The 25,951-nt window shown below is 52.4% G+C and overlaps 3 protein-coding genes and 1 non-coding gene across 8 annotated transcripts; 1 reads left to right on the top strand and 3 right to left on the bottom strand.

Moving 5' to 3' along the window:
- Positions 1–743: 743 nt before the first annotated feature.
- LOC112901479 lies at positions 744–4,273 on the bottom strand. 2 transcript variants are annotated; one of them, XM_025970405.1, is made up of 3 exons: positions 3,041–4,273; positions 1,369–1,463; positions 744–1,170 (listed from the first exon to the last, which is right to left on the bottom strand). In XM_025970405.1, exon 1 carries the CDS (start codon positions 4,195–4,197, stop codon positions 3,061–3,063), a length of 1,137 nt encoding a protein of 378 aa, XP_025826190.1. In that variant the 5' UTR covers positions 4,198–4,273; the 3' UTR covers positions 744–1,170; positions 1,369–1,463; positions 3,041–3,060. The 2 variants fall into 2 exon arrangements, with proteins under 2 accessions (XP_025826190.1, XP_025826191.1); XM_025970406.1 differs by having other exon boundaries at positions 1,374–1,463.
- A 6,548-nt stretch (positions 4,274–10,821) lies between these two features.
- On the bottom strand, positions 10,822–13,328 carry LOC112900207 (transcription factor MYB16-like). The gene is made up of 3 exons (XM_025968988.1): positions 12,857–13,328; positions 12,616–12,745; positions 10,822–11,794 (listed from the first exon to the last, which is right to left on the bottom strand). Exons 1-3 carry the CDS (start codon positions 12,987–12,989, stop codon positions 10,909–10,911), a joined length of 1,149 nt encoding a protein of 382 aa, XP_025824773.1. The 5' UTR covers positions 12,990–13,328; the 3' UTR covers positions 10,822–10,908.
- Positions 13,329–20,934: 7,606 nt separating this feature from the next.
- On the top strand, positions 20,935–21,006 carry TRNAW-CCA. Its single transcript has one exon. It is a non-coding gene; the product is annotated as a tRNA-Trp (tRNA).
- Positions 21,007–23,677: 2,671 nt separating this feature from the next.
- LOC112901589 (NAC domain-containing protein 92-like) lies at positions 23,678–25,654 on the bottom strand. Of its 4 annotated transcripts, none has more exons than XM_025970534.1 (4): positions 25,587–25,654; positions 24,975–25,195; positions 24,605–24,885; positions 23,678–24,499 (listed from the first exon to the last, which is right to left on the bottom strand). In XM_025970534.1, the coding sequence occupies exons 2-4, from the start codon at positions 25,120–25,122 to the stop codon at positions 23,963–23,965; spliced, it is 966 nt and encodes a 321-aa protein (XP_025826319.1). In that variant the 5' UTR covers positions 25,123–25,195; positions 25,587–25,654; the 3' UTR covers positions 23,678–23,962. The 4 variants fall into 4 exon arrangements, with proteins under 4 accessions (XP_025826319.1, XP_025826320.1, XP_025826321.1 ...); XM_025970535.1 differs by having other exon boundaries at positions 24,975–25,354; positions 25,587–25,626; XM_025970536.1 differs by lacking the exon at positions 25,587–25,654 and adding an exon at positions 25,287–25,580.
- Between the last annotated feature and the right edge of the window lie 297 nt (positions 25,655–25,951).

Here is a 25,951-nt window from a genome sequence, read left to right as displayed (position 1 = left end):
GCGTGGAATTTTTTAGAATTAATTAGCAGAGGAAATATAGACAAAGTAATCGGAAAGCAGCCTGGGTTAGCGGGACGCACAGGCTGTTCCAGTACGGACCCACGTGTCATTGAGTATACCGCACTCCACGGCCCAGTGATTACTCGTTGGAGACCGGGCCAATTCCCCCGTTTCCACGGCCCCTCAGCGGACCACGTGGCTAGCGCCTAACTTATATAGAACCTCCCACCCGCCCAACGGGCGGGATGCCTCTCCGCAGTCTATGGGATGACCTCCCGCCCGTTGGGCGTGCGTGATGCCCCAGCACCCGCATCAGGGGCCTCTTCGTGATTCTTATTCACGAAGAGGCTCTCGGGAGGGGCTTGGAAATAATTTTGGGACCTCCCGCCCGTTGGATGGGCGGGAGATCCCCGGCCCCACGCCTCCCGCCCGTTGATCGGACGGGAGGTACCCATTTTTCGAAATTTTGCCAATAGGCACCCCTTTTTCGAATTTAATTATTTTTTATCCCTTTTTCAAAAAAACTCCTTGTGACTACCCGTTCCCTGCTTCAGGGGAAAAAACAATAAACCCAAACGCTATGGTTTTATTTTTTAAAAAAAAAACTAGATCCACGCCAGCGTGTCGTTACGGGCGATACAAAATTCATCTTTAAGCAATTAAGATTTAAGCGTCAATCTTCTTTTTTGTCGAATGCGCAGGAGAGCTGCGCATCTTTGCATTATTAAGCGTCAATCTTCATATGAAGTTTTGTGACAAACCAAATTCCTGTCAGGAACAGTATAAAATGGGGCATCCCCAATATGTTATGTAAATTACATGGCAAAATATTTAATATTGTACAGCAGTTGTATATCTTAAAATTCTAGTTTGAAATGGTCCAGGATAAGGTACTTGATGCCTATCGAACAAATCAAATCTTATGCTTATCTCGGAGACTCGGACCAAATCACAAGCGCAATCCCAATCGAGCTCCAGTAGATGATCAGCTGGTACGCATTGGGTCGTCAAACCGGCAGGCAGGTGTGCAAAACATAGCCTTTTTTCCGAAGAATTGCCAGTGCTATATCTAACATGAAAGGAGAAAAGAGAGCTCAAATCATGCATATAAGTAGCTCCACTATGCATAGAGTGCCAACAAAAGGCTTCAATCTTCTTCATCAGCTTGCTCTGATAATCAAAACCATGACCAAATATTAGTAACCCATCAAGAAATAAACTTAAAATGACGGTTGTTGCTAACAAATGAATGACACCCTCCTTGGCCATATGAAATCAGAAATGCAAGCTATTCTTCTTAAGACTTGAAGTAACCGGCTATAAAATGGAGAAATCATGCATCTGCTAATATACTGTCAGTGAACATACCTTACCCATGATGCTTCGTTGGCGGCTCAGTCCAACCCATTCATATATTTTGCCATGAAAGTAACGGACTGTGCACATTCCTGCCCATTTAATACCTAGATCAAAAAACAATATTTCAGTCGAAAGCAGTGGAACTATTATCACCATTTTATATCAGAAATGCTAGCAATTATTCTTGGATTACTAGGGCCATGAGTATTCAAAGAGCTTGAGGCTTGATTTTTCAATGGAAAGTTTACTTTCTAGGCATCAAGTGACATAATATTAAAGATCGTAGCCAAATAATGCAATGTCAGAAGTATGTCAAATGCGTATTAGTTTTTAACTTTTTATTTCCTTTCCAACTATTGGATATAGTTGATAGGATCTGATGCAAAGAAACCGCAAAAAAATCACACAAACAGAGAACAGGTTGATTGCTTTAAATTGCTTAATTCTAACTTAGTGATGAACTTAAATTGCAGATCAAGATATCCAATATAATGCTATCCCACCAGCACTGTTGAAGTTTGGCAACATATATCTGAACATTAGCTACAAAATGCCATGGTAACAATATACTTCTGTCATGCTGGAGCGCCCATACCAGCATTGGCTTAGGCATCATGCACCCTCTGGAAAGGAGGGAACATCAGCCACAGAAGGCATCATGCACCCATTGGAGAGGAGGGAACATTGGCCACAGAAGCTTTCTCGTCAAGTTAGTTGTCATCAAGCTAGTTTGGTTTAGGATTGAGTTTGTTCAAGTCAAGTTAGAGAGATAAGGGGTTGTTCGGAGATGCATCGGTCAAGGACTCCAGCGTGCAACAAATATACTCATCTACTGTTAAATCTGTCCTTAATCCCCTGATTTTGGCTGCAATCTCGCAACATTTCTTGCAACCCATGTCTTTGCCCCACCAGTGACCTATCTGTGTCTCTGTTGCAAGTTTGATGCTATCTTTAGTCACTTCTTTGGTGCTAGCTAACCAAGAAAAGGGGGTCATGTTCGAGCAAGATCTCATAGGGTAACTACTGCCACTGCTAGTAGCAAATTGGTTATGGCTTGGTCAATGGGCAAGAATCCATGTTGCAAGGTTGTTGATATGTTGCAAGAAGACTAGGCATGAGCTAGCAAATTACTGCCTCATGGACAGCAATAACAAATATGGCAAATAAAGCTGGTAAGGTGACCTAAATGAGGTAATAACTGCAGGGCGGAATGCAGAGGCTCACTTCCAGCCTACGCAGCAACGTGAAATTCTCTTAGTGGCATTTCGTTAATTAATGGATGCTATAACGGCGTCCATCCCAGATGGCCTTTATCAGGGGCAGATCCAGGCCCCGTGCTGGGCGTGCTGGAGCACGGGTCCAGCATAGTTTACCTCAAGTAATTTTATGCATGTTCTAAACCTAAACTACTAGGATTTAACTCAAATTCAGGTAATCCAGCACATGCCCACAGGCCCAGCCCTGGGTGAAAGCCATTTCTGGCTCCGCCCCTGGCCTTTATCTCAAAGATATCTCGCAGCATCAACATCTTTGCCATGGCAAACAAGCAGTCACTTGGGTATTAAACAACATTGAAGTTGCAGAATTGCATAATGACATAAAAGGAATACATGATATGCATATTACTCACCCATAAAGAAATTAAAAAGAGCATAAAACTGTGCCAAAAAAAAATCAGTACCTCCAGATGGCACAAGCAGTCTATTTCATAGGAGCAACACCATTATCACCATGATCACCATCTATGTCGTTCCCATCACACATGGTCCTGCTTGCAATATATTCAACTTTTGCTTGCTTAATTGAGCTCCTTTTGCTATACTTCTTCTTATAAGGATTGACCAAACCATTCTGCTGTAGAGTCACAGGAGGACCTTTTCTTTTAGCTGTGTGTTTACCTTTCACACATTCTAGTGCAAGAACCACTGTGACAAAGGAATCAGATCTCCTAAAACGCTTTAAAACCCTGTTGCGACCTGGCTCTGCTTCGTCATCAAGCTGAGCCATCATATTGGTTATACAAATCTCCTGATTTCCATTGTCAATCCTTCCAGCAACCACACCATTATTCCCCTTGCCAGGCTCGACAGAGGCACCAGTAGATGAGTTCCCTGACCGTGAAATCCTCTGTGATCCATTCATCGCCAGATGCAGCTGCAAAGCTAACTCCTCATCCAGCAGCACCGGATCATCACTGCCCCGCCCCCCGAACCCATCAGTGCCAACAGCTTCCTTACCCCGCTTGGAAGGCGACTTCACCTCTACAACCTTCCTCAGAGCGTCGCCCCCAGCCACGGAGGTAGGATCCCTGGGGTAAGCCTCCAGATTCATCCCCAAATTGAAGCCCCCGACCTTCGGTCTCACGGTGGGGCAGCAATCGACGCAGAGGAAATCCTCCACGTCGACGGGCTGGATCAGGGCCGCGCGGTGTTCGGCTGGGATGCAGGATTGGTGGACGAAGCGCCTGCACCGGCGACAAGAGACGGCGGAGTCCTCGGGCGGGAGGTTGTCGAGGGAGAGGCAGTAGGAGCAGACGGCCGCGGAGCTGACGAGGGAGAGGCATTCCGCGCAGAGGAGGACGACGCGCCACAGGGAGCTGAGCGGGCGGACCGGGCGGCGCTTGGGCTTGGCCCCCGGCTGCGGCGTCGGGAAACGGACGCCGCAGCAGTGGCACTGGGTGAGGTCGGGCAGGCTGAGCGCGGGCGCCGGGGGCGGCAGGGGCGGGCGAGAGGCCGCGGCGCGGCGGCGCGGGCGGTGCTTGGAGACAAGGCGGGACGGTGGGGCGGGGTGGGGGTGGTCGGCCACGGAGGCGAGGGCGTTGGGTGCGTCTTCCACCATGGGTGAGGCTGAGCTAGGGTTTGGACTTTGGAGCGGCGTGGTCCGGAATGGGCCTACGAGGCTACGCGGGGGGGGGGGGGGGGGGGGGCAGCAGTGTCCAGTGTGGGTTTAGTTTCGGCCTTCTCAAGTGCGAGAAGGGAGGCCACGGACCAGAGTCCAACTAGTAGTTGCAAAACTTGATTCCAATTTCTCGGCTCCTTCCGCGTCCGGACGTCCACGCCTAAAGTTGACAAAAGCCACACCTGAAATCGCCACTTGCTCGGCGGCTCGCGCCCCGGACGTCCACGCCTCTGCTGCGATCGCAGACGCCTAGACCGGCGGCCCCCCGCCACCCCCGGCATCCCACCGCCCATCTTTCCCACGCGGCCGTAGCCATAGCCGCGTGGCCTAGCGTCCTCACCTAGGCTCGCGTGGCGCGGCGGGGATGGAACGGCGCGGCGAGGCAACAGCGCGCGAGAGTGGACCAGCACAGGTCCAGATCGAGCGACACACTGCGAGGAAGAAGGTAGGAAAAGAAGCAAACATGGCAACGGGTATGAAATATCCGTGTACCCACGGATACCAAATCCGGTGGACGTGGGTACGGGTTTGGATTTGTGCCCGCGGGTACGGGCGCGGGTACAGCTCTAAACCCAACGCATATTTTCTAACGGGTTTGAAAAATTAATACCCGAATCGCAAACCGGCCAGACCCGTTGACATGTGGGCCCGAGTGGTTATATATATACACAATTTTAGGGTTTCCGTACTTTCCGTCCCCGTCTCCCCGACCTCCCAATTCCCAGCCGCCACCCCGCTAGCCCGCCACGACCCACGGCGCCACCCCACCCAGCGTCGTCGCCCATCCCCGCCGCCGCCGGCCGTCCGCCCGTCCCCATCCCCGCCGCCGCCGCCGGCCGTCCCCAACTCCCCATCCTCGCCCGCGCCGGCCCCATTCCCGCCGGCCGTCCCCAACTCCCCATCCCCGCCCGCGCCGTCCCCAACACCCAATCCCTGGCCGGCCGTCCCCAACTCCCCATCCCCACCCGCGCCATGCCGCCGGCCGCCGCCGTCGCTGCTCCAATCGTTGAGCTGCTCCAATCGTTGAGCAGTAAAAGGTACAACAATATAGCCTGTTCCCTTGCATTTTTATGATTATGATTTTGGTTGAGGGAAGAATGGAAGTTCCCTTGCACTTTGCTACTACCTATTGGAGAGAGTTGTACTACTCACTTTGCGGCCTGAGCATGCTCAGATTCTTTAATAGCCTTTTTTCTACCACTAAGAAATGATATGCAAAAGGAGTCAGTTTGTACCAGATTTTGTTCCGCGAAACTATCCATGGTAGTGGTCCTGGTCTAGTTGGTTGCATGAATTACCTAACATCTGGTAAAATGTTGGTAGTTTGTACCAAACAGTTGGTCATTGGTACTCACATACCAAATTCTGTGGAATTTACCAAGCAACTATGAGCTGATAGTGTGGTGGTTAAGTTGCCACATAAGTGCAAAACTGCTCCCTCAAAATCCTAGCTACTTCAGGTCCATCAGTTGTGTGTTTGTATCCATTAATCGTTGAATTTTGTGGGAACCACTGAACACAACTATTCTTAAGTGGAGCAGACAGTTCACTCAAACAGAGGGCGAGATGTATTTGGTCATGTATTTCCGTCCCTATTTTACTGTCATTCATTTTAAGAGGAAACCAGTTTTGCAGGAATCCAGCAAGGGAAAATCGTGGATCTGAATTTTCAAATCGTTCTAGAACATATCCAATTGCATCACCACATGGCGGCAATATCGTTCTAGAACAACTATTATCATATTTTGTTACTTATGTATACCTGTTTCACCACCCACTATTCTCAAAATTTCATCAGCATCATGCCCTGATAAAAAACAAATGCACACTTAATAATATTGTCAGTAAGGCTTTTGTCTGTAACATGCATTTCAGTAATCATTTAGTCCCATCATTGAATCATGATTAAAGTTGCGTACTTGTGTTGGCAGGTAGCTTAGTATTTGCAGCGTCTGTCTTTATTCTCTAGCTATTTAATTTAAGATCATGTACCTTTCATGCTTGGTCTTTTAGCTAGATATTTAACTTAAGAACATTAATTGTTCTACAGTTGCGATGGCTAGTGCTCCTAGTAGCTCCTAAGTTCCAGGTTCCGAAGCATCAAGTGCTGTAGTGGCTGCGGCTGATACAACAGAAGATAATGTTGTGCACATTTCGGATGGGGAGGAAGAAGCTCCTGCTGCTTCTGGTAAAAGGAGGAAACTTTATTCTAAAGTGTGGAATGACTTCGTCCAAGTTTGTGTTGATGGAGAATGGAAGGCCAAATGCAATCATTGTGGCAAGAAACTTTCAGCCGTCTCAAGGAATGGTACAACCCATCTGAAAACCCATCTGAAATCTTGTCCTTTAAATAATAAGAAGCTAGGAGATAAAATTCAAAGTAATTTGCGGTTTGCAACCACTGAAAAAGGGGCAATGACTATAGAAAACTATATGTTTAATCAAGAAGTAGCTAGGAGAGCTCTTTATTCCATGATCATATTGCATGAGTACCCACTGTCCATTATTCCATTATTGACCACCATGGTTTTCATAAGTTTGTTAGTGTCCTGCAACCTTTGTTTAAAATGGGTACTAGAAACACTATTGGAAGGGACATAATGCATTTCTATGAGGGTGAGAAAAGGAAAGCTAGGATATTGTTGCAAAGGACCAATTGCCATGTTGCTGTTACAACTGACCTTTCGACAGCTGATAATAAAAAAAGAGGTTATATGGCTGTGACTGGATATTTTATTGATGAGTCGTGGACGCTTAAAAGCTGCATTTTGAGGTGATTATCTTTTTTTCATAAATTGTTGCTTGATGTTCAGCTTTCAAATTTCTATAAATTATGAACTTTACATCTGAACTATTGCTTTGTTATGTGTAGGTTTATGTATGTGCCGTGCCCCCGTACCGCTGAAGTTATTTGTGATGCATTGCACAAGTGCCTCCAGAGCTGGGATATTGATCGGAGGGTATCAACCGTGACTCTTGACAATTGCAGCACAAATGATAGTATGATTGGCTTAATGAAGACAAAGCTTGGTGCAACTAATATGCTTTTGAGGGGTAAATGGCTGCATATGCGGTGTTGCGCACATATTCTCAACCTCATCGTCAAAGATGGCATGGACGTCATTGGAAGTGCCATTTCAAACATCCGAGACAGTATTGCTTATTGGGTTGCTACACCAAAGAGGTATGAAAAGTTTGAGAAAACAGCTTTAGATGAAAATATTGAATTGGTCAAGAAGTTGCAACTAGATTGCAAAACTAGATGGAACTCAACCTATGTCATGCTTAGAATTGCTATACCCTATAGGAAGATTTTTGAAGGCTTGGATGAGCTTGATAGGAACTATGTTTGCCCACCACCAAATGATTGGATATTTGCTAGTATAGTTTGTGAGAAATTAGAATTATTCTATGACCTTACTGAGTTGTTTTCTGGGACTAAATATGTGACAGCCAATCTTTTTTTCCCTAAAGTATATGAGATTAAACTTAAGATCAAATCTTGGGAGCATGATGAGTATGAAACAATTAGAAAAATGTCTACTGCCATGATAGAAAAGTATGACAAGTATTGGACTGATATACATGGTCTTATGGCTGTTGCTGTCATTCTTGATCCACATCTTAAGATGATAATGTTACATGCTTGCTATATTGCCCTTTTTGGTGAAGAACATGCTGAAATTTATGTGACAGAGGTCCATGAATTGCTATCTGATTTGATGAAACAATACCATGTTAAGGAACAAGACTTTGTTAGTACATCATCTAGTGGTGCTAGTTCTTCAGTTGATGCAGCTGGTTTGTTGTCTATTTTTAAAATCCTTGCTGCAAATAAGAAGACTACTAGCTTTGTTAGAAGTAAGAATGAGCTAGATCGCTATTTGGATGAAGAAACTCTTCCTCATGATAAGAATGAATATTTTGATATCCTTAGTTGGTGGAAGTTGGAGGGGACTCGGTATCCCATTTTGAGGCAAATTGCTCGTGATATCTTAGCTATTCCAATCACAACAGTAGCTTCGGAATCAGCTTTTAGCACTAGTGGAAGGGTTTTAAGTGAGCATCGCAGTCGTCTTACTGCTAAAATGTTGGAGGCTTTGATGTGTGGTCAAAGTTGGCTTCATCGTACTCTTAAAGGTAGTACTGTAGAATGTATTTTTGATATAAGACCTGTAAACTGTAGCTCCTAATATATATGAAATTTGTTTGTAGATGACGGTGATGGGAGGGTCAATAGCTTCTGGTCATGTCTTGAAGACATTCAAGAAGAAATAAAGGTGGCTTCTTGCGTCAGCACTGGTGATTCCGACTAATGATTTCTAATATTTGCTTGGCTCAATTGGACTTTTATGTAATAATAGTTTTGAACACGGACTCTTGTATGGTTGTATACGTTTGTTTCTGTTAATGTGTGATGTATCATGTATTTATGTACGAGAACAGTTTATTTATTTGCTTAGATTTATTTGTCTCGTTAAATAAATGGTGTTTATTTGCTGTTGAAATGTAATGTGTGCTTGATTTTCTAAAGTTTGCGGGTACACGAGCGTGCCCGCGGGTACGCAGATATCCGCGGATAGCGGATACGGGCGTCGTTTCGTGCCCGTGGCGGGTTGTGGGCGCGGATGCGGGTACGGATTTTAGTACGCAGATATGGATATACAAAGTTAATATCCGGGACCGGATAAGGAAGAAAGAGATGCAGTAAGAGAATGAGACGGGACACAAGGAAATAGAACGAGACAGGATGTCTGGATATCAAGGAAGAAAAAGGTAAGCCCCGAAACGGAAAAAAATAGTAACCGGACGTTTGATTAGAATCTTTTTATTTATCGGACGCCCGTCGCAATACTGATAAGTTGAAACATCAGAAATTAACGCTTGTATCATCAGAAAAACATGTATACAAAATAATTTTGATATCCGATTTGAGGATGAAAATTCCCACTACAATATCGACACCATGTTTCGTGCAACCTCCGTTGTGAAATATAAAGAAATAATAATTGCAATATTGGTGTTTATTTCTTGCAACATGTATGGAGCGTCCGACCGATGAACAGATATTGGATGTCTGGTTCCTAGCGTTACCGAACATTTTTAGGGGGACATGGCAATGGGTATCATTCACTATACAAGGCATTAATGATTGATTAATCTATAATGGATTGATCTTTTGTTGCATGTTAAATTATATAATAAATTGGAAGACAAATATAAAACATGTACAACAACAGGCAAGGCAAAATGATGGATGAAGAAGAGGGACAACGAATGAAAGGAGGAGCCACCTGTCAGCCGCAAATTGACAGAGGAAACGATTGAGGTGAGTTACATGCTTTTTAGTAGTTGGATTGGTTTGGAAAAGAAATTCATTCCAAAATAACAGGACCAATATGCAGTAGTATAGAATACAACATACGAACTCGAACAGTTCATCTTGGTATAGATGGCCAAACATATCGCACAACACTGCACGACACTAGCACGGTCCTAACACGGCACGAACCAACGCGACACGACTAGTCACTAAGCCTTAGTCGTATAATGCCGTGCTGGCAGTGCATGCGGGCTCCTTGGCCTAGGCACGACACGACTAGGGTTTAGTCGTGCCGTGCCGTGCCGGCCCGCCGCCCGGCCGCCTCCACCGCCATTGCGTTCTTGTCGGTGAGGTCATGACAGCGGTGGAGCGTGGGAGGCTGTGACCCCAACAGCCGAGGCAAAGGGTAGGGGAGGCCATAGCAGCAACCATGACGGCAAGGGGCAGGAAAGGCCGCCGCAGCGACAGCCGGGACAGTGACGGCGTGGGAAGGCCACGGCGGTGGCAACGGGATGGCGACGACGCGGGGAAGGCCACGGTGGCGGTGGTCAGAACGGCGACGGTACGGGGAGGCGAGAAGATGGCGTCGTGCGACTCGGGGAGGAGGGCAGGCCGTCGGCCGGGGAGGAGAGGGCGGGGCGCGCGTGGGGGAGGGGAGGTGTTTCGCGCGCGACCACGCGAGACCAATGGAGAGGAGGAGAGGGTGGCGGCCGGCTGTAGGAAAGGGAGGGAGGAAGATTCAGTTTGAGAGAGAGGTGGAGAGTATATATATATGAGGTTGTGGGCTGGGCCATGCCTACCGTGCCGGCCTATCAGTCGTGTCGTATCCGTGCCGGCACTGCGTGCTGGGGTTTCGGCCCACGCACGATGCTACGGCCGTGCCGTGCTGGCACTAGCACCATGTCTATTGTGTCAAGCCATGTTCGTGTAGTTTTCTTTTAGCGTGTGTCCCGTAAAGCTCATCACATCTTGGATCCTCAGGTATACACAGTGCCAACAAAAAAAATGGAGTGCTTCCCATTTCGACTATCTCCACTGTATTGCTGATGAAGATGGTTGTCGAATTACAAAGCAAATATGAGACGATCTGGTCACTGTTGTACAGTCCACGAGAAACTTGACCTACTGAACGAGTAATAACAGACTCTAAATTTGGTACAACCATCTTGCTCACACGTTTGATCAGGGTACTGTCAGATTAACCCAAGAACGCGATTTAACAATCAACATTAGTAGTTCAATATTATTATTTCGAAATCCCCCACTAGCTATTTACTGTGTCATTCGCCCGGTTGTATGCAGGCGAACATTTGCAGGGGCCACCAGCGTCAGAACTCCGGCACCGGCGACGGTGAGTACGCCTCGGGCGCGGGCACCTCGACTGACCTCGTCAACGACGCCGACGACGAGTACGTCTCGGGCGTGGCCACAACGACTGACGTCTGCAACGACGCTGATGACGAGTATGTCTCGGGCGCGGGCACCACGACCGACGTCGGCAGCGACACCGACGACGACGAGTTTACCAGGTTCAGTATGCTGTCCCAGTAGTTCTTCTCCTCCTCCGTTTCCTGCAGCCCGGCGTCCGCGTCCACGTCGTCCCTGCTGGTCGCCGGCCTCAGGTCCTGCTGGTTCAAGGCGCCGTCGAGAAGCAGCCCCGTGAACCCCGCCCCGGCGAAGGTCGCGTCGGCGGCATGGACTACGTTGTCGCCCCACTGCTGCTGCTGCTCATGCTCCTTGCACGCCTCCTCGTACGCCTGCATGGGCTGCATGGCGGCGCGCGCGGCCGCCGCCGCCGCCACCGCCGCACCGTGCGCCTCCAGCACCGAGGCGAGCGCCGCGCTCTCGGAGAAGCTCAGCGTGGACGTGGGCGACTCGAGTCCGTGCGCCGCGGCGGAGGGGGCCGGCGGCGCGCGCGGCGCCGAGACGGAGGCGGACGCGGCGAGCGCGCGCAGCCTGGCCTCGCGCGCCAGGCGCGCCTCGGCCTCGAGCCGCGCGCTCTCCCACTGCGCCGTGTGGCTGAGGTGCGCGGCGGCCCTGGCGTGCTGCGCGCCCGCGGCGCCGCCGCCGCCCGCGCCGAGCGCGTCGGAGCGCGGCTTGTGCGTGACCGGGTCGATGCCCATCTTGGCCAGCCGCTTCTTGAGGTGCGTGTTCCAGTAGTTCTTGATCTCGTTGTCGGTGCGCTTCGGCAGGTGCGTCGCGATCGCCGACCACCTGCGTGCACAAAACGGGCGGCGGACGCCATGAGAATCCTCAGCACTCGCAGGCAGAACACGCAGAGAAATCTGCACCAGCAGCCAGCGTTAAACAACCGCAGGCGCGGCGAAGGTTAACGGGGCGCAGGCCGAGCACAGAGACGATGCAGAAGTGACAGGAACTGTGAGTCAAAACGGCAAGAGAGCAGGTGGCTACAGTGGACCGAGGAGCTAGCTGCCTTGGTCCACAGCGACGGGGGCCGGGCTCCTCATTGAATGTCAAGCTTGAATGCCGAATCATGTGGGGAAAAAGAAAGGAAAATTCGGGGCAGAGGCTCCCATGGCCCAGCTTTCCTCACACTTTTTCCCGAGTTGATGCCTATGCATTGATGGATCGACTCACGCAAGCTCAGCAGTAGCTGTTCGTCACGCAAAAGATTAACAATGCAGCACGGTAGAGAAAAAGTTCCCATGTCTCCTCTCGTACGACTACGCGAAGGTTCAAATTTTCTAAGCACCCCGCAGGTTGTTCTGTTCGTGTAAAAAAAACGCTGCAAGAACATGTGTACGGTGACTGGAACGTACTCCGAGAAAAATACTTGGAAATGTTTCCCCATCTCGTGGTGCTCCTGCCTAGGTACCCGCTCATGCATCTCCCAATCATAAATGTGGCAAGACTACGGTGCGGGCACGGCTGCGAGTGTGTTCTTGACCAGCCTGTGATCCGCTAGAGCCAGAGCTACGTACCAGTCAAAATTCGTGCGCGCCGTGAACTGAATTCTGGTTGCAGAGTGCTACCAGGACGATCCCCCCAGCAAGGCAAATCGATCGAGCGCTCACCTGTTGCCGAGCAGCGCGTGGAGCTGGATGATGGTCTGCTCCTCCTGCAGGCTGAACTTGCCCCGCTTGATGTCCGGCCGGAGGTAGTTCGTCCATCGGAGCCGGCAGCTCTTACCGCACCGCTGCAGCCCTGCCACGGCGGCCATTTCCGCACGCACGTCAGTAACGAGACGAAGATCACCGTCGCAGAATGCTGCAAAATTGAACCCGAGACCGCTACTGGAGTTGCTGGCTGGCTCACCGGCTTTGGCGGGCAGCGAGCGCCAGCAGCCGTGGCCGTGCTGCTCAATGTAGGCGAGCAGCTTCTGGTCCTCCTCCGGCGTCCACGGCCCCTTCTTCAGCCCCTCCTTCTCGCAGCACGGCGATCGCCCCATCGCCCGCCTGTCGCCGAGCACCGGGCGAGGCTTGAGCAGTGAGCACCACCACCGCCACCGCCACCACCACTACTCTCGGCTGATCTTCTTGCTCTCCCACTCGGTCACTCACCACCGCACTTCAACTCCAACCTCGCTCCTACTTCCTTCCCCTTAATACCCCCCCAGGATCAGGGCAATTGACTGCGAGGGATCCTCCCCCTTTTAGCAGCAGGCCGCGCACTGTGAGTGACTACGAGCGCAGCTGCAGCAGCAGTGCCAGTGCGCCAGTGCGCAGGGTGCCCAGCCCAAGCGAGAAAGCGACGCACTGATCGACCGGGGGGCGTGTTGCGTAGCGTAGCGCGGCCTGGCCTTGGCCTTGGCCTGGGCGCGTCGAGGCCGGTGCGCGGCATAAATAGAGGAAACGCCCGGGGGGTTGCGCCGGGCGGTGGCGCTTGCCTGTATCGGGGCCGGGGCGCGATATCTTCTTCGGGCGCCGCGATCCCGGCGCGCGCGGGGCCCGGATGTCAGTGTGCCGAGGGGGCCGCGCGAGGGCACGGCCGGGATTTTCCCCCACAACCCCAGCCCCGGCGCGGAACCGTCGCTGCCAATCGCGATCCACCCGATCAGAGGGCGAGCATTTAACACTCGGGGGTGGGGGGGGGGGGGCTCCGGCCTCTGATGGTCCAGATTCCCGGGCTCGCTCGCGCTCTGGCGTTGGCCTCGCGCCGCACCGTCGTGAGGTGGACTCCGCACGGCGTGTCGTGTTCCCACCGCCGACCCGGCACGACGCCCACGGCCCTACCGCTCCGTCGCGCGACCGGCCGGAGGAGGGAGGCGGCGAATCTCGTGCCACTCCGCTCGCAGGCAGGCGGAATCTCGCACGGCGCGCGCCACTGTATCGGACGATGATGCGAAATCGCTTTGATCCATGATCGGCATACGCGACGCACAGTGCGCCTCATCAAGGCACGCGTACGGGGTCTTGATCCGGCCCCGTGCCCAAGCGCGCTGGCACGGCTGCGCGAAAGAAAAAAAAAACGCGCCCGTTCTTCCATCTCGCCGCGCAGAACGCGCCCCGGTGGCCTGGCGCGCGGCGGCGGCGACGGTGGCGGCACGGCGCTCCGCCGATCGGATCTCGCAATGATTTGGCCCCGCCGGAGCCACACAACTCCGGGGCCGCCGCGACGCGCTCGCCTCCCCCGGCGCGCCAACTTGCGAGGAACGGCAGCGTCGCGTGGCGCCCGGGACGCCGAGTTTACGCTCGCTGGTCCTGCCAGCGCCCGCGGCAGCTGCCCTGCCGCCGCGCAACGCGACGGGGGCGTGCAAGGCCCGGTCGGCTCGCGGGATGGGTGAAACTGAAACCGGGGCAGGGCTCTGGGCGACTGACTCGGCTGCCATGCCGTGGCATCTTTGGGGGAACCCCTCTTGTTTCACTCATTGATTTCGGTGCCGCGCCCAGAGAGAGGTGGGCGTCAGTTCCTTGCCCGTCTCCGGGATCCGCCGCCACGGTGCCGGCTCCTGGTTGCATGCCGATGCGGGGTGCCCCCTTGCCGTTTCCGGGGGTGCCTTGACCGTGCGGCCAGCGCGGCGGCCTGGCCCCGGCGTGGCAGGTTTCGCGTATCGTATTCATTTCACATCGCCCCCCTGGTGCTGCTGGTATACTACTACATACTACTTGACATTGAATTTGCTTGCTCCGTCGAGCCCATGCGTTCTGGCCTCGAGCGGTTCCTGAAATCGGCTCGTACCAGTGCGTTCTTAGTAAACGGCAGCACCAGCAGCCAGTGCTCCGTTGGTGCCTGCTCTACACTTCCGGTAAACTCTGCCCGCCAGGGAATCTGTCGGTGCTAACCTCTCCCCTCTCCTCTCACCTTTCGCCGCCCGTAATCAATGGCGCGGTTAGGACACGGTACCGTACCTCGGCCGCCATCACGCTCGCGAGACGAACGGTCCTAAGCCCAGATTCACCACAAAGCATTTCGCCGTAGTAATAAAGGGAGAACTCAGCAGCAGAGCAGAGCGCTGATGCTGCTGTACCGGGCACTGAACACCCTGTAAAATTCCGCCAGCCTGCCGCTGCGAGCCCCGGCGCGGCGCGCGCCCCCGGTGGTGGCGGTACGCCGGATGGCTTTTGCCATTTATTCCGCTGCTCCCGCGGCCACGGCCACGGCCATCTGCCGTGCCCCGGGGCGGCGAGGACCACCGCTTGCCGCGGGGGGCGAATCATTCGCCAAGCATGTGATGTGCGCGCCTCCTCTCTCTCGGAAGAATTTTACGATTACCTCGCCAGCTCGCCCGATCTCACCTTCCCGGTGAACGAAGCCTGTAATTCGATCAGGCCACGCTCGCTCGCTTCTGACCTTTGTACGAAGACGCCCCGTTTTCCGCGTGCCCTCACTCCCCAGTAGCGTATCCGGATCCCGGACCCTGCCCTACGCCAGGCTACGCGCTCCATTATCCTCGTGGCCTTGCACGCAAGCGTCACATCACGGCGTAGACCCCCGGGCCGGGCCTTGCGTGACGTCCGCGGACACTCCTCGCCCTCGGCCGTTTCGAGCTCGGCGATCGCACGGCCATTCCAGTTCCAGACATGGGCGCGGCGGCCGGCAGCGCATGTGCGCGTGCTGTACTACTCCTACCGTCCGGGGCAGCCGTCGATGCTCGACTTGACGGCCTGCTACGCGCGTACACCCCGCGGCCGGCCGATTTGACGGTCGAGTTCCGCTGGTGCTTGATTAGGGCATGGATGCAGGTGCGCAAGCAGCGGGCGAGACATAAAAGCGGATCAGCCGCCCACTGAAGTAGACAAGCGCCATCAGCAGGAGCTAACCCCTGGTGCCTGGCCTGCAACGGGAAACGGGAGCCCCCGTCCAGCTAGCGACCCGTCCCCAGGCCATCGCCTTCGCACCGTTTCGGCAAGCCGATGTGGCCTCGCCACCCGACTGCTCACCGGACGGCGACGGGCGACGGGCGACGGCGACGCTTTCTCGGACGGGGCCATAGTCCTAGGAGCCGAAAGCAACGCGGGTCGAAACGGCCACGGCCATTTTGATCGGCCACGTATGGAGTCAGTCCAGCAGTATAGCATGATCCGAAATCAATGCGGCCTTTCCTTCCTCTTCCTCCCTGCACGCGCCATTCAGCTTGTTCGGAAAGGAAATGGCGTGGTGGGCCCTGCCAACGGGTCAAGACTGAGCCACTGAGGCCCGTACGTCCACCTCCTCAGCAGAAAGGAAGGATCAGGACGACGGACGCGGCTGTTACTGCTTCTCTCCAGTTGTTAAGTTACTGCTCCAGCTGGGGTTCCGGTTTTCACCTTTGGAGAGAGGGCCTCGGCTTGCCCTGGGAGGGAGAGGCGCAGGGAGACCGAACAGTGAGCTCACTGCAGCGGCAGTACCCGAGGTGAAGTTGTGCCGAGTTAATTCAACTGCTGATGCACTGACACGGTCAATGCTTGCTCACGCACCTCCGGCTCGGATGGACCAGCGGATCGGCGACATCGCGAGAGGAAGGAATCCCACTCGTGTTTATAGCGCGCTCAACATTTTGCAGCCACGCGTACTGGTTCCCCACCGGCAGCGTACTGCTAATCTGCTATGCTCTGCCGTGTGCTCTCCGTAGACGGAGGAAGGTGTTTTCTCTCTCGGAAAGCGGGAATTCACGTTGGATTGGTGTGGCAAGGTGTGCAGTGGTGTGCCGTGTGCGTGTGCATGGATGCTGCATCCAACACGCCAAGGAACATGCTGCACAGGAGAAGAAGAAGAAAAAGCAGCACTTGAATGCGCCTGCGCGATCTGTGATGGTTATTGGGCAAAAAACGTGGTCCTGTGAGACCTTTTCTGGCTACTAGGGTCCTTTCTTTCCCGGTTCTGTGGTGCGGTTCAGCGCTTTCGGCAGAGCCGCTTGAGCAGACGGAAAAAATGGTTTGCAAATCATCCCCCCCCCCCCTCTCCCTCTTTCGATTTGTCCGCATTTTGAAAAGGGAGTTTTCTTGCTGATTGTTATGAAAATACACTATTTTGATCTTGGCTTGGCTACGTACAGTACAATGGCTGTAGGGTGATAGGACGCTCGGGCTGATCCAATGGGGGCACATCAGCAACCAAATGCTTTCAGAGAGCACTATTACACACTAGAAACTGAGATGCACGACCAAACGGTAATTCAGTACTATCAAATCGAATATTAATTTACTGACATGATGACATGCAAATAATTGCTTGCAAGTTCATTGAATAAACTCTGAACAGTTTAAGTTACACTTGAGAAACAAACCAAAGTTGGCCCTAATAATTAGACCAAAAGCATGCTTGTAGCATTTTATAACCTAAAATCTGAATCCTATGTATCTATGTTCTCTTAAATGCCATACAATTCGCATTGACACAGTTGCAATCGTAGAAGTATGAGAGCAATGAAGAAAGGGGTATCAACGCGGATTCGCCTCCATGTTTTGTTCTAGGCCATAGTGCTAATAGACATCACATTTATGTCCTTGTAATGGTTGTTCTAGTAGCTAGCACCCAAGTTAGATAGTACCGCTTCTACAATGATCCTAGAAAAGCTTTGGATTTATACGAGTTGGTTGCACTCGCTAAATTGTCACTTAATCGCAACCATTTCAGATCTCCTTTCTTTTAGAAGTACTTCTAGATGTTTAGCGTTTCAACATTTTTTTTTATCACATCACACCCAACCGATGTTTTGATCTTGTCTAAGATTTGTTGTGACTTGTGGTTACTTCAATGAAGAGCCCCTAAAGAAACAAAATGTGTACATAAACTAGCTAGATTGAAATATACTTATTCGAACGAGAACAATATGCAGAAATGCATGACAAATGTTAGTCCACATTGAATTATAATAAAACTACTTAAGTTTGCATTTATTAAAAAATAGTTTTTGGCAAGGCTAACACCTAGACAAGAACACTGCTGCAAGTTTGCAACTAAAATACCTTATTCTCGCATATTTGTATCCAGCTAAATCTAAATGACTAGCGGGCATGTTTAACAGATAATTTGCGCTATGTGTGCCAATGCAAGTATGCAACTAATTGAAATTACAGATTTACTAGCACACCGAGACAATAACATACAAGGATATTTCTCCTTGTTTTGTTATAGTTTACTATACCAATAGACATCACATTTATGCCATTTTAATGGTTGTTTTAGTAGTTACTCAAGTTAATACTCCTTAGCCACAAGAAGTTGCCCTAGCCAATTGAGTAATGTAGGTTAGTAGGTACCATTGTATTGTGCAGCCAACCGTCGTGTTCAACTTGAAGAGGTTATTGAGCATCACATATCCGGTAACTATCCAACACTCTTACGGTGCAGCTCAATTCATTTACTAACAGAAGGCTTTGACATCAATTTAGAATCAAATATTAATCCACATTGAATAGCAAAACAACTTAAGCTGTTATTTTAAAAAATGGTGCTTTTTTTAAAAAAAAAATTGAACATGCACATACAAAAACTTTATTCGAACTAGCATCCATCTTACCCCCTGCATATTTGCATCTTGCTAACTGTAACTACGTAAGCGACTAGTAGGCGTGCTTAACCAATTACTTGCACCCTGCGTGCCAGCTAATTGAAATTTGGATGACGTATGGATATGGCACACCAATATAATGATGTATGCGGATATTTTCTGCATGTTCTGTTGTAGTTTACCACACCATTAGACATCACATTTATGCCGTTTTTAATGGCTGTTTCAGTAGTTACTCGTGTCTGAAGCTTCTACTTAGTAGTCGCAAGATGTAGGTCGTAACATTGTATTGTGCATTAACCTAAGCCAACCACTGCAATCAACTGACAGAGGTTCGTGAACACCACATATATTCCTATGCTCCTACACGGCTACACCATACTGCTTTACTTCACCTACATAAGGATTCTCTTTTTTATATTTTTTGCGAGGGGTACAAGAGCTTGTTTGCGCTTCACTTTTAGATAATGGGATAGCCTCACAGTGCTCGATATGATTCTTAGAAGCCAAAATCAGAACTAACATTACCTTAATTTCTTGGAAGCATCAGTGGGAAAATTGGCAGTTAAACTGCTTGGCTAATGAGCCTGTGTTATCTTACCCAGTGCTGGGAGAATCGGAGATGCGATCGAGGTACCGGTGCCTCGGTTGATCGTTCCGGTCAGCGGTTGTTGAGTACGACAACGGCGTGCCTACTGCGGTCTGCACGCTACTTTCTTTACCTAGAGATGCTCCAGGTCAGTGTAGCGAGCGACAGGTCCCTGGTCCTCCAGCTTAATGGCTGGGTAATGCAGTATTGCCGTACTCATTGTAGTCGTATGCTCTGGACGTACGTACACGTACGTTCAGTCAATACCAACTTCGTTCATGAGAACTTGGGGTACGCACGGAGCTGGATGAAATTTATTTACACGCCACGTACATACTACCGCACGAGAAATTAAAATCCCGTTCCGTCTCACCTCCACGCACATAATCTGCTGCTCGTTTTCTAAGTAAAAAAAAACTACGTGTTGAGAGTAAAAAACAAAGAGATCCCACCTCACCGGTCACGGCACGGGCGCCGCCGCCGGAATGGGCAGCAGCGCGACCAAGCCTACGCACGCCCGGCCGCCCAGATTCTCCGGGTCGGCGGATCACGCTACGGCGCACCCGAACGGGGACGGTGCAACCGACGGCGGTCTCTCCCGTCGTTCCGCGTACGGGTCGCCAGGTTGCGGCCTGCGGGACATCGTCACGTGCCCGCGGTTACTGCGACGGGGAGGACCGGCTGCCGGCTAGCTAGCTAGGCGAGCTACGTTGCGTGGCCAATCAGCCGGACAGGCTCTATCGGCCGCCGCCGAACTCGTTCGTAACCGCGGGCCGGCGCGGCGTGCGCAGCATAGGATTCTCCAGGGGGGGGCAGGGGCGGCGAATGCCTGTCGCGGCGCGCGGCGCGGCCGAGGAGGGCGCGGGGGACTCGCTCGCACGGCCGCGGTCGTCGGATCGGATCGGATCGGACCACGGCCCGGCCGGGTGGGGGCGGGGGCGGTTTTTGACATTGCATCGTGTCCGGTTTTATTAATTAATGCACCGCGCGGCGAGTGTGGTCGTTTTGTTTCTTGCGGTGTACCGTTCCCCGGCGTGCCGTGCGTGGTCAAAGGATCAGGTCTGGTGTAATGCGGTGTGGCGTCCAGAGAGAGGGAAGCATGCAAGGCCAGAGTACCATCTACCACGGAGAGGACAGGGTGGTGGGTAAATCGGCCGGCGGTGTACGGCCGTCACTTCGGTCGTGTCCTGCTGCATATACGGACGCGGCCCTGGGGGTTGAAAGGATGGACGTTGACCGACCTGCGGACAGCACGGCGGCGACGCACTTGCGCGCGGAACCCCTTCACGAATCGGGGCATCGTGCGACTTCGATTCAGGGTGCTGTGTTGGTTTCCTACCATGCAAAATTTAGCCTGTCACATCAAACGAGAATCTTACTATTTAGAAGTATTAAATAAAATCTGTTTATAAAACTTTTGCACAGATAGGTGCTAATTCGCGAGACAAATTTAATGAGCCTAATTAATTCATAATTTGCCACAGTGATGCTACAGTAATCATCCGCTAATCATGGACTAATGAGGTGAGATTCGTCTCGCGAATTAGCCCTGAGATTTTGCAATTAGTTTTATAATTAGACTTTATTTAATACTTCTAAATGACAAGATTCTTTTTGATATGACAGGTCTAAACTTCTAAACTTTAGAACTAAAAAACGAACCACCCTCGGACCCCTAAACTGTGAATCGTGGGGCTCCAGTATTAGTTGGAACGCCATTCCGCAGAAATCGATCACCGATCCATTTCTGACTCCAGCTGAACTCTTAATATCCAGTTCTAATTCCTCGATTCCGGATCTCAGTAAGGCTGGTTAATGATCAAGTTAGTCAACTTCGGATACATAGCTTCCTTTGCGCCTGCTACCACCGCCGGATCCGTGGCGCAATGGTAGCGCGTCTGACTCCAGATCAGAAGGTTGCGTGTTCGATTCACGTCGGGTTCAAACCCCCGGTCCAAACCGGATCCATTTTTTTTTTCGCTCGTCGCATGTTGGGCCTCGTCAGGAGGCTTCTGAGTTTGTTGGGCCAACCATCCTACAGTAGAAGCTAGAAGGCCTTTCCTTTTGCCAAAACCTGCCAGCCTTTTGTAAACGGACACCCACGAGCCCGTGGACCGGGTGCGGTCCTATTCGAACTTTCCGAATCCTCTGGTCCACAGTTGCGCTCGAGCTGTCCGATCGACGGCTGTGCAGCTCTGGCATCGGCGCATATGCAGCAGCAACGTACGTGCACGCTGCGGAGACGCATCAACGTTATTTTCGGGGGGCGAAAGCGACGCGCCCAACCGGGCACGTCCGCACGCGTATCCGCCAGCTTGTCACATGTGGAGCGCATCCCCATCGATGGAGAGATGTGCCGCGTCCCGTGATGACAGGCACATCCAATCCCGCACGAACGCGCCCCACCCCGCGTTCGGTTCCCCTGCGTGCGTGGGATCGATGGTGATCGGTCGTGCCCAGCGTTGCTGACGCCCGGCCCGACCCTTACCAAGCAAGAGCCCACACTGAAGAGTGAAGAGCACCCTGCATCCGCCTATCGGTAGACAGACGGTTGATGAAATAGGGGCTAGCAAGATGGCAAGTCTGTGCTCGGCTTGGCGTATGATGGATGACCAGAAGCTTGCAGATTGCCGAGCGGTTCGGAATATTTTCTCGCGGCCAGGTTGACGCCACGCCCATCTGACATGCATGGCCCAGTTTGGCAGTTTCCCTGGCACGCACCAGAAGTCCGAATCTAGCAAGCGCACGCCCCCCACTTGAGGTTTGTTTCTGTGCAAGGGTTTCGCTGCGGGTTCCACATGGCACGTCGTGCAGGATTGGCACGCGGTCCGGCATAAACCCCGGGTGGGGAGAGAGGGGGGGGGGGGGGGGGGGGGAGGGGGTGTTATCCATTTTGTACAGTGCGTTGCTGTATGCAGTTTTAGTTGCTATGGTACGATGAAACGAGCATCTGTAGCGAATTCGCATGCATCGCACAATCGCCCTGCATCTCATCGGGTTTGACAACTTGTCACCCGTACGTTGAGGTTCTGATCGGTAATGGATCATGGTCCCACTAGTTCTTTTACAATTTGATCCTTATTAACTTTTTAGCGTAAAATTGTATAAGATTAGAATCCGATTCTTAGATTATCTAGATAAAATCTTAAAACCTTTTACCACCTGAGGTTCTGACGACCGAGACGAGCAGCAGGTCAAGAACATTATTTTTTTAGAGAAAAAGATGAAGAACATTATCACGATGGACCTCACTGTATGACACCGGCGGGCCGGGCAGCGAGAGTGTGTTTAAGATTAACTAATAATGGTGACAGGCACCGCCGGAGAGAAGGACAGCAGAGCCGCTGTGAGGTGCAGCCATGGTTTCCGTTTCCAGAAAGAGATGGTGTTTCGTCGTCGCGGTGGCTTCAACGTGCAAACCTCTCATCAATCATCACCCCCATCACCCACTCTCCGTTACGTTTGGGTCGAAACTGAGCTGCAAAAGATCCTGGCCGAGACCCTAAAAGGAGAGCTGTAACCTTTTGGTATCGATGAAAAGTAACGGTAGAAACATGGGGAGTCTTACCGTGATCAGCACACATGAATATGATTTTACTCAAAAAAACACATGGAATTGTGGTCAAGAAAAAGTTGGACGCTCTGCCGCTCTGGCAATCTCTCTACGGCACAAATCTGCGTGCAAATCCGACTACCGGAGTAGCCAGCCAGACGGATATGGATATACCGTCAGGATCCAGGGGGTCCGAGGCCGTATCAAACCAAACCCCGTGTCCCCACCCGAGTCTTTAATCGGCAGGGCCGAACTGAATTCCAGAGGGGGTGATGTCCAGGAGATACGGGACACACTAAACAAAGGCAGGCCAGATATCATAAACTTCGAGCCGGCTCGCGGAGCTGTCCGGGCGCCATTGGCGAGCTCCGATCCCGTGCCGTCACGGCGAGGGGCTCCGCTCCGGTCGGCCGGTTAGTTGACCTACCCGCCCCCGCGCGCTGCCGCCGGGCGGAAACGCCGCTTTGTTTTCCCGACGAGCGAATCGGCGCCATCCGAGGGCTCCCCCCCGGTCGACAGCGACGCGGCCGGCGACGGGGCGGGCCCCGCCCGCGGAGGAGAAGGGAGCCAGCCGCCGCCATCAATCAACCGAGGCGCGGGGGCCGGGGGCTCGCGAGCGCGAGGGCGAGGGCGAGGGCGACGTGACAAGGATCGGCGGAGGAGGAGGCCATGTCATTCGGGGGGGCCCGGCGACCGGCGTGGAGACAGGGGCATGGCGACCGAACAGTCGGCGGAGGAGGAGGCCGTGGCATGGGGGCACAGCGGTGCTGCTGCGAGCTCTACTGCTCTGGCGCCATCGTAAGCCGTGCTCGTGTCACCGGCGGCGATGGCGATCGCCGGGGTCTGGGGGTGGTCAAGCACCGGCTGCGTGCGTGGCGGTTGAGACGTGCCGGTCACGGGCCAATGGTAGCAGCATCAGCAGCGTGATCCTCTTGGGAAAAATCAAGCTTTTAATGCTAGATTAGCTAGGTAGTACCATGGCTACTACCACTACTCTAGTATCATAAACAGGTCAAACTTTTAGGTACGTTCAGGATGACACTATCACACTGCTAGAGACCCTTTTCACAAACAAACCAGATAAGCCTAACGAACTATCGCGGCTACTGGAGGTAGCCGTCGATAGCTTGGCATCAATCATTAACCATGGAAATGTTGCACCAAATCGTGTTTACACAAATGCTAACTACACCCCCAAATCGGCTAACTACAATCACACGAACAAATAATTGGAACGCATAGCTCGATGCACGCCACGAAGACCGATCACCAACAGATGCTTATTTACAGTAGCGCTCTATACTAATCGCCGCCATTAACGTGGTGCGTGAAGAAGCTTGTGCTGCTTTAGTAGCCCCAGAGCTGCTCGGTGTCGAATCGTTGGCCGGAGGAGGAGGAGATCTCGGGGTGCGCGTCGGAGGTGAGCCCCGTGTCCTGCGACGCGCTCAGCCGCTCCCGCTCGCCGCCCCCCTGCTGCTGCTGCTGCTGCTTGGGCATGTCGGGGAGGTCGCCGCCGCCGCCGTACCCGCTGCTCTCCAGCAGCTGCACCAGGCTCACCCCGCCGTGGTGCAGCGGCCCGTACTGCGTGAAGCTGGACAGGAACGGCGAGGAGGAGGCGAGGCCGAGGTGGTCCGTCGCGGAGGCGGCGGCTTGCGGCGGCGCCGTCTGGTTGAAGAACTGGCCCTCCAGCGCGTTGGAGAAGCAGGTCACGTGTGCCGCCGCAGGGTTGCATCCGACGGCGGCGGCGCCGGAGGACACGTCCATCAGCGGAGGGAGGTGGGAGATGGATGCTATGTCGTCCATCTCCATGGCGCCCCGTTTGGCTGCTGGCGCCACACCTGCGACAAGGCTCTTCTTGAACACCCTGCACAGAACCCACTCGTTCTGCGTGCCCACAGAAACAGGGTCAAAAGTTAGCAGACGTGATCGATCGAATCGATCGTCGATGCGAATTATGCACAGACGCATGCTAGCAATCCAGGAACCAACCTTGGCCGATGCGGTCCTGGGCACGGCGCCGGGGAGCTTGCCGTGGAGGCGGTACTCGTGCATGACCCAGCCGGACTTCTCGCCCTTGGGCGCCCTCCCCGTGTAGAAGACGAGCGTCTTCTTGGAGCCGACGAGGGCCTTGCCCCTGAAGATGTCCTTGTCCTTGCCCGTGGCCTTCCAGTACCCGGCCTCCGTGGCCCGGTTCGTCCTCAGCCCCGTCGGGTACTTGCGGTCCTTGAGGCAGAAGAAGTACCACTCCTTCTCCCCCATCTTCGCCAGCGCTGCTCGACGACGACGACACAGTTGTTAGCACGCGGGCGTTGCGCGTATGGTGGCGCGGTGGTGGAGGGAGGGAGATCAGGGAGCTTACACGGCAGGTCCCAGGGCTCGGACTTGTTGAGGTCGGCCTCGCCGACGGCGAGCGCCGCGAAGCGGGTGTCGGCGACCTTGCGGGCGAGGTAGTGCGTGATGAGCTCCTCGTCGGTGGGGTGGAAGCGGAAGCCCGGGGGCAGCTCCATGGGCCGGTGCAACTCGATCCTGCTCCGTCGCGGAGCTGGCGTCCCTGCTGTTGCGCCAAACGCCGCCGCTGTCCTGAGACATTTATACACGGAAAATTCGCATAAAACTAGCACGGCGGCAGGTGATCATTCAGAGACGAGGTATCAACGAAAAGCTCCAGTACTAATCAAAATCCAAAACACCACTTGAACAAAACAAATCGCCAAAGAAGACGTCCATAGCACAACACCTCTGCAACAAAACAGATCGGCGGAGCATAAAAAATGGATCAAAAAGTACATGGCAGGGCAATCAGAAAGAAAAAGCATCTGAACTTTTAATAGGTGCAAGTAGAAGTACTCAGTATGTTGATAGAACACTGAAGAAGTTCTTAGAGGAGAAAGAAAATACTTTCAGAGCAAGGGGGAGTAGCGTATTGAGAAGAGAGAGGGGAGAGAAGGGGAAGTGGCAGTAAGCCAATTACCTGTTGGAGCAGGCTCGGATTCAGGGTGACCAAGCGATCAAGGGAAAATAATCCGAGAGGGAGGTGGCCCGGTTTAAATACTGGAACGGCACGGCGTCCTTTTAGTAGAAAGAGACGTGGCGCCAAGGAACTCCAAGGGAGATAGACCAGATGAGTGCATGCCTATTCTTTTAAGAAAAAAATGAAACGGATTACATTAGTCATTGCTTAATCGCTGGTGCCAATCCTTTCCCAAAAAAGGTCGCTGGTGGCAAAGAGTATGCTGTATAAGCCAAGGTCCTTCACTGTTACCAGTCAGTTACAGCCTTAATACAGGGCTCCATGCACCAATAGGACCAAAATGTTTTACCCTGACCATTCTGAAT

Source organism: Panicum hallii, chromosome 7, assembly GCF_002211085.1.
Source record: "Panicum hallii strain FIL2 chromosome 7, PHallii_v3.1, whole genome shotgun sequence".
NCBI lineage: Eukaryota > Viridiplantae > Streptophyta > Magnoliopsida > Poales > Poaceae > Panicum > Panicum hallii.
The sequence above is the reverse complement of the archived record's forward strand: the minus strand, read 5'-3'. Positions and strand labels throughout refer to the sequence as shown.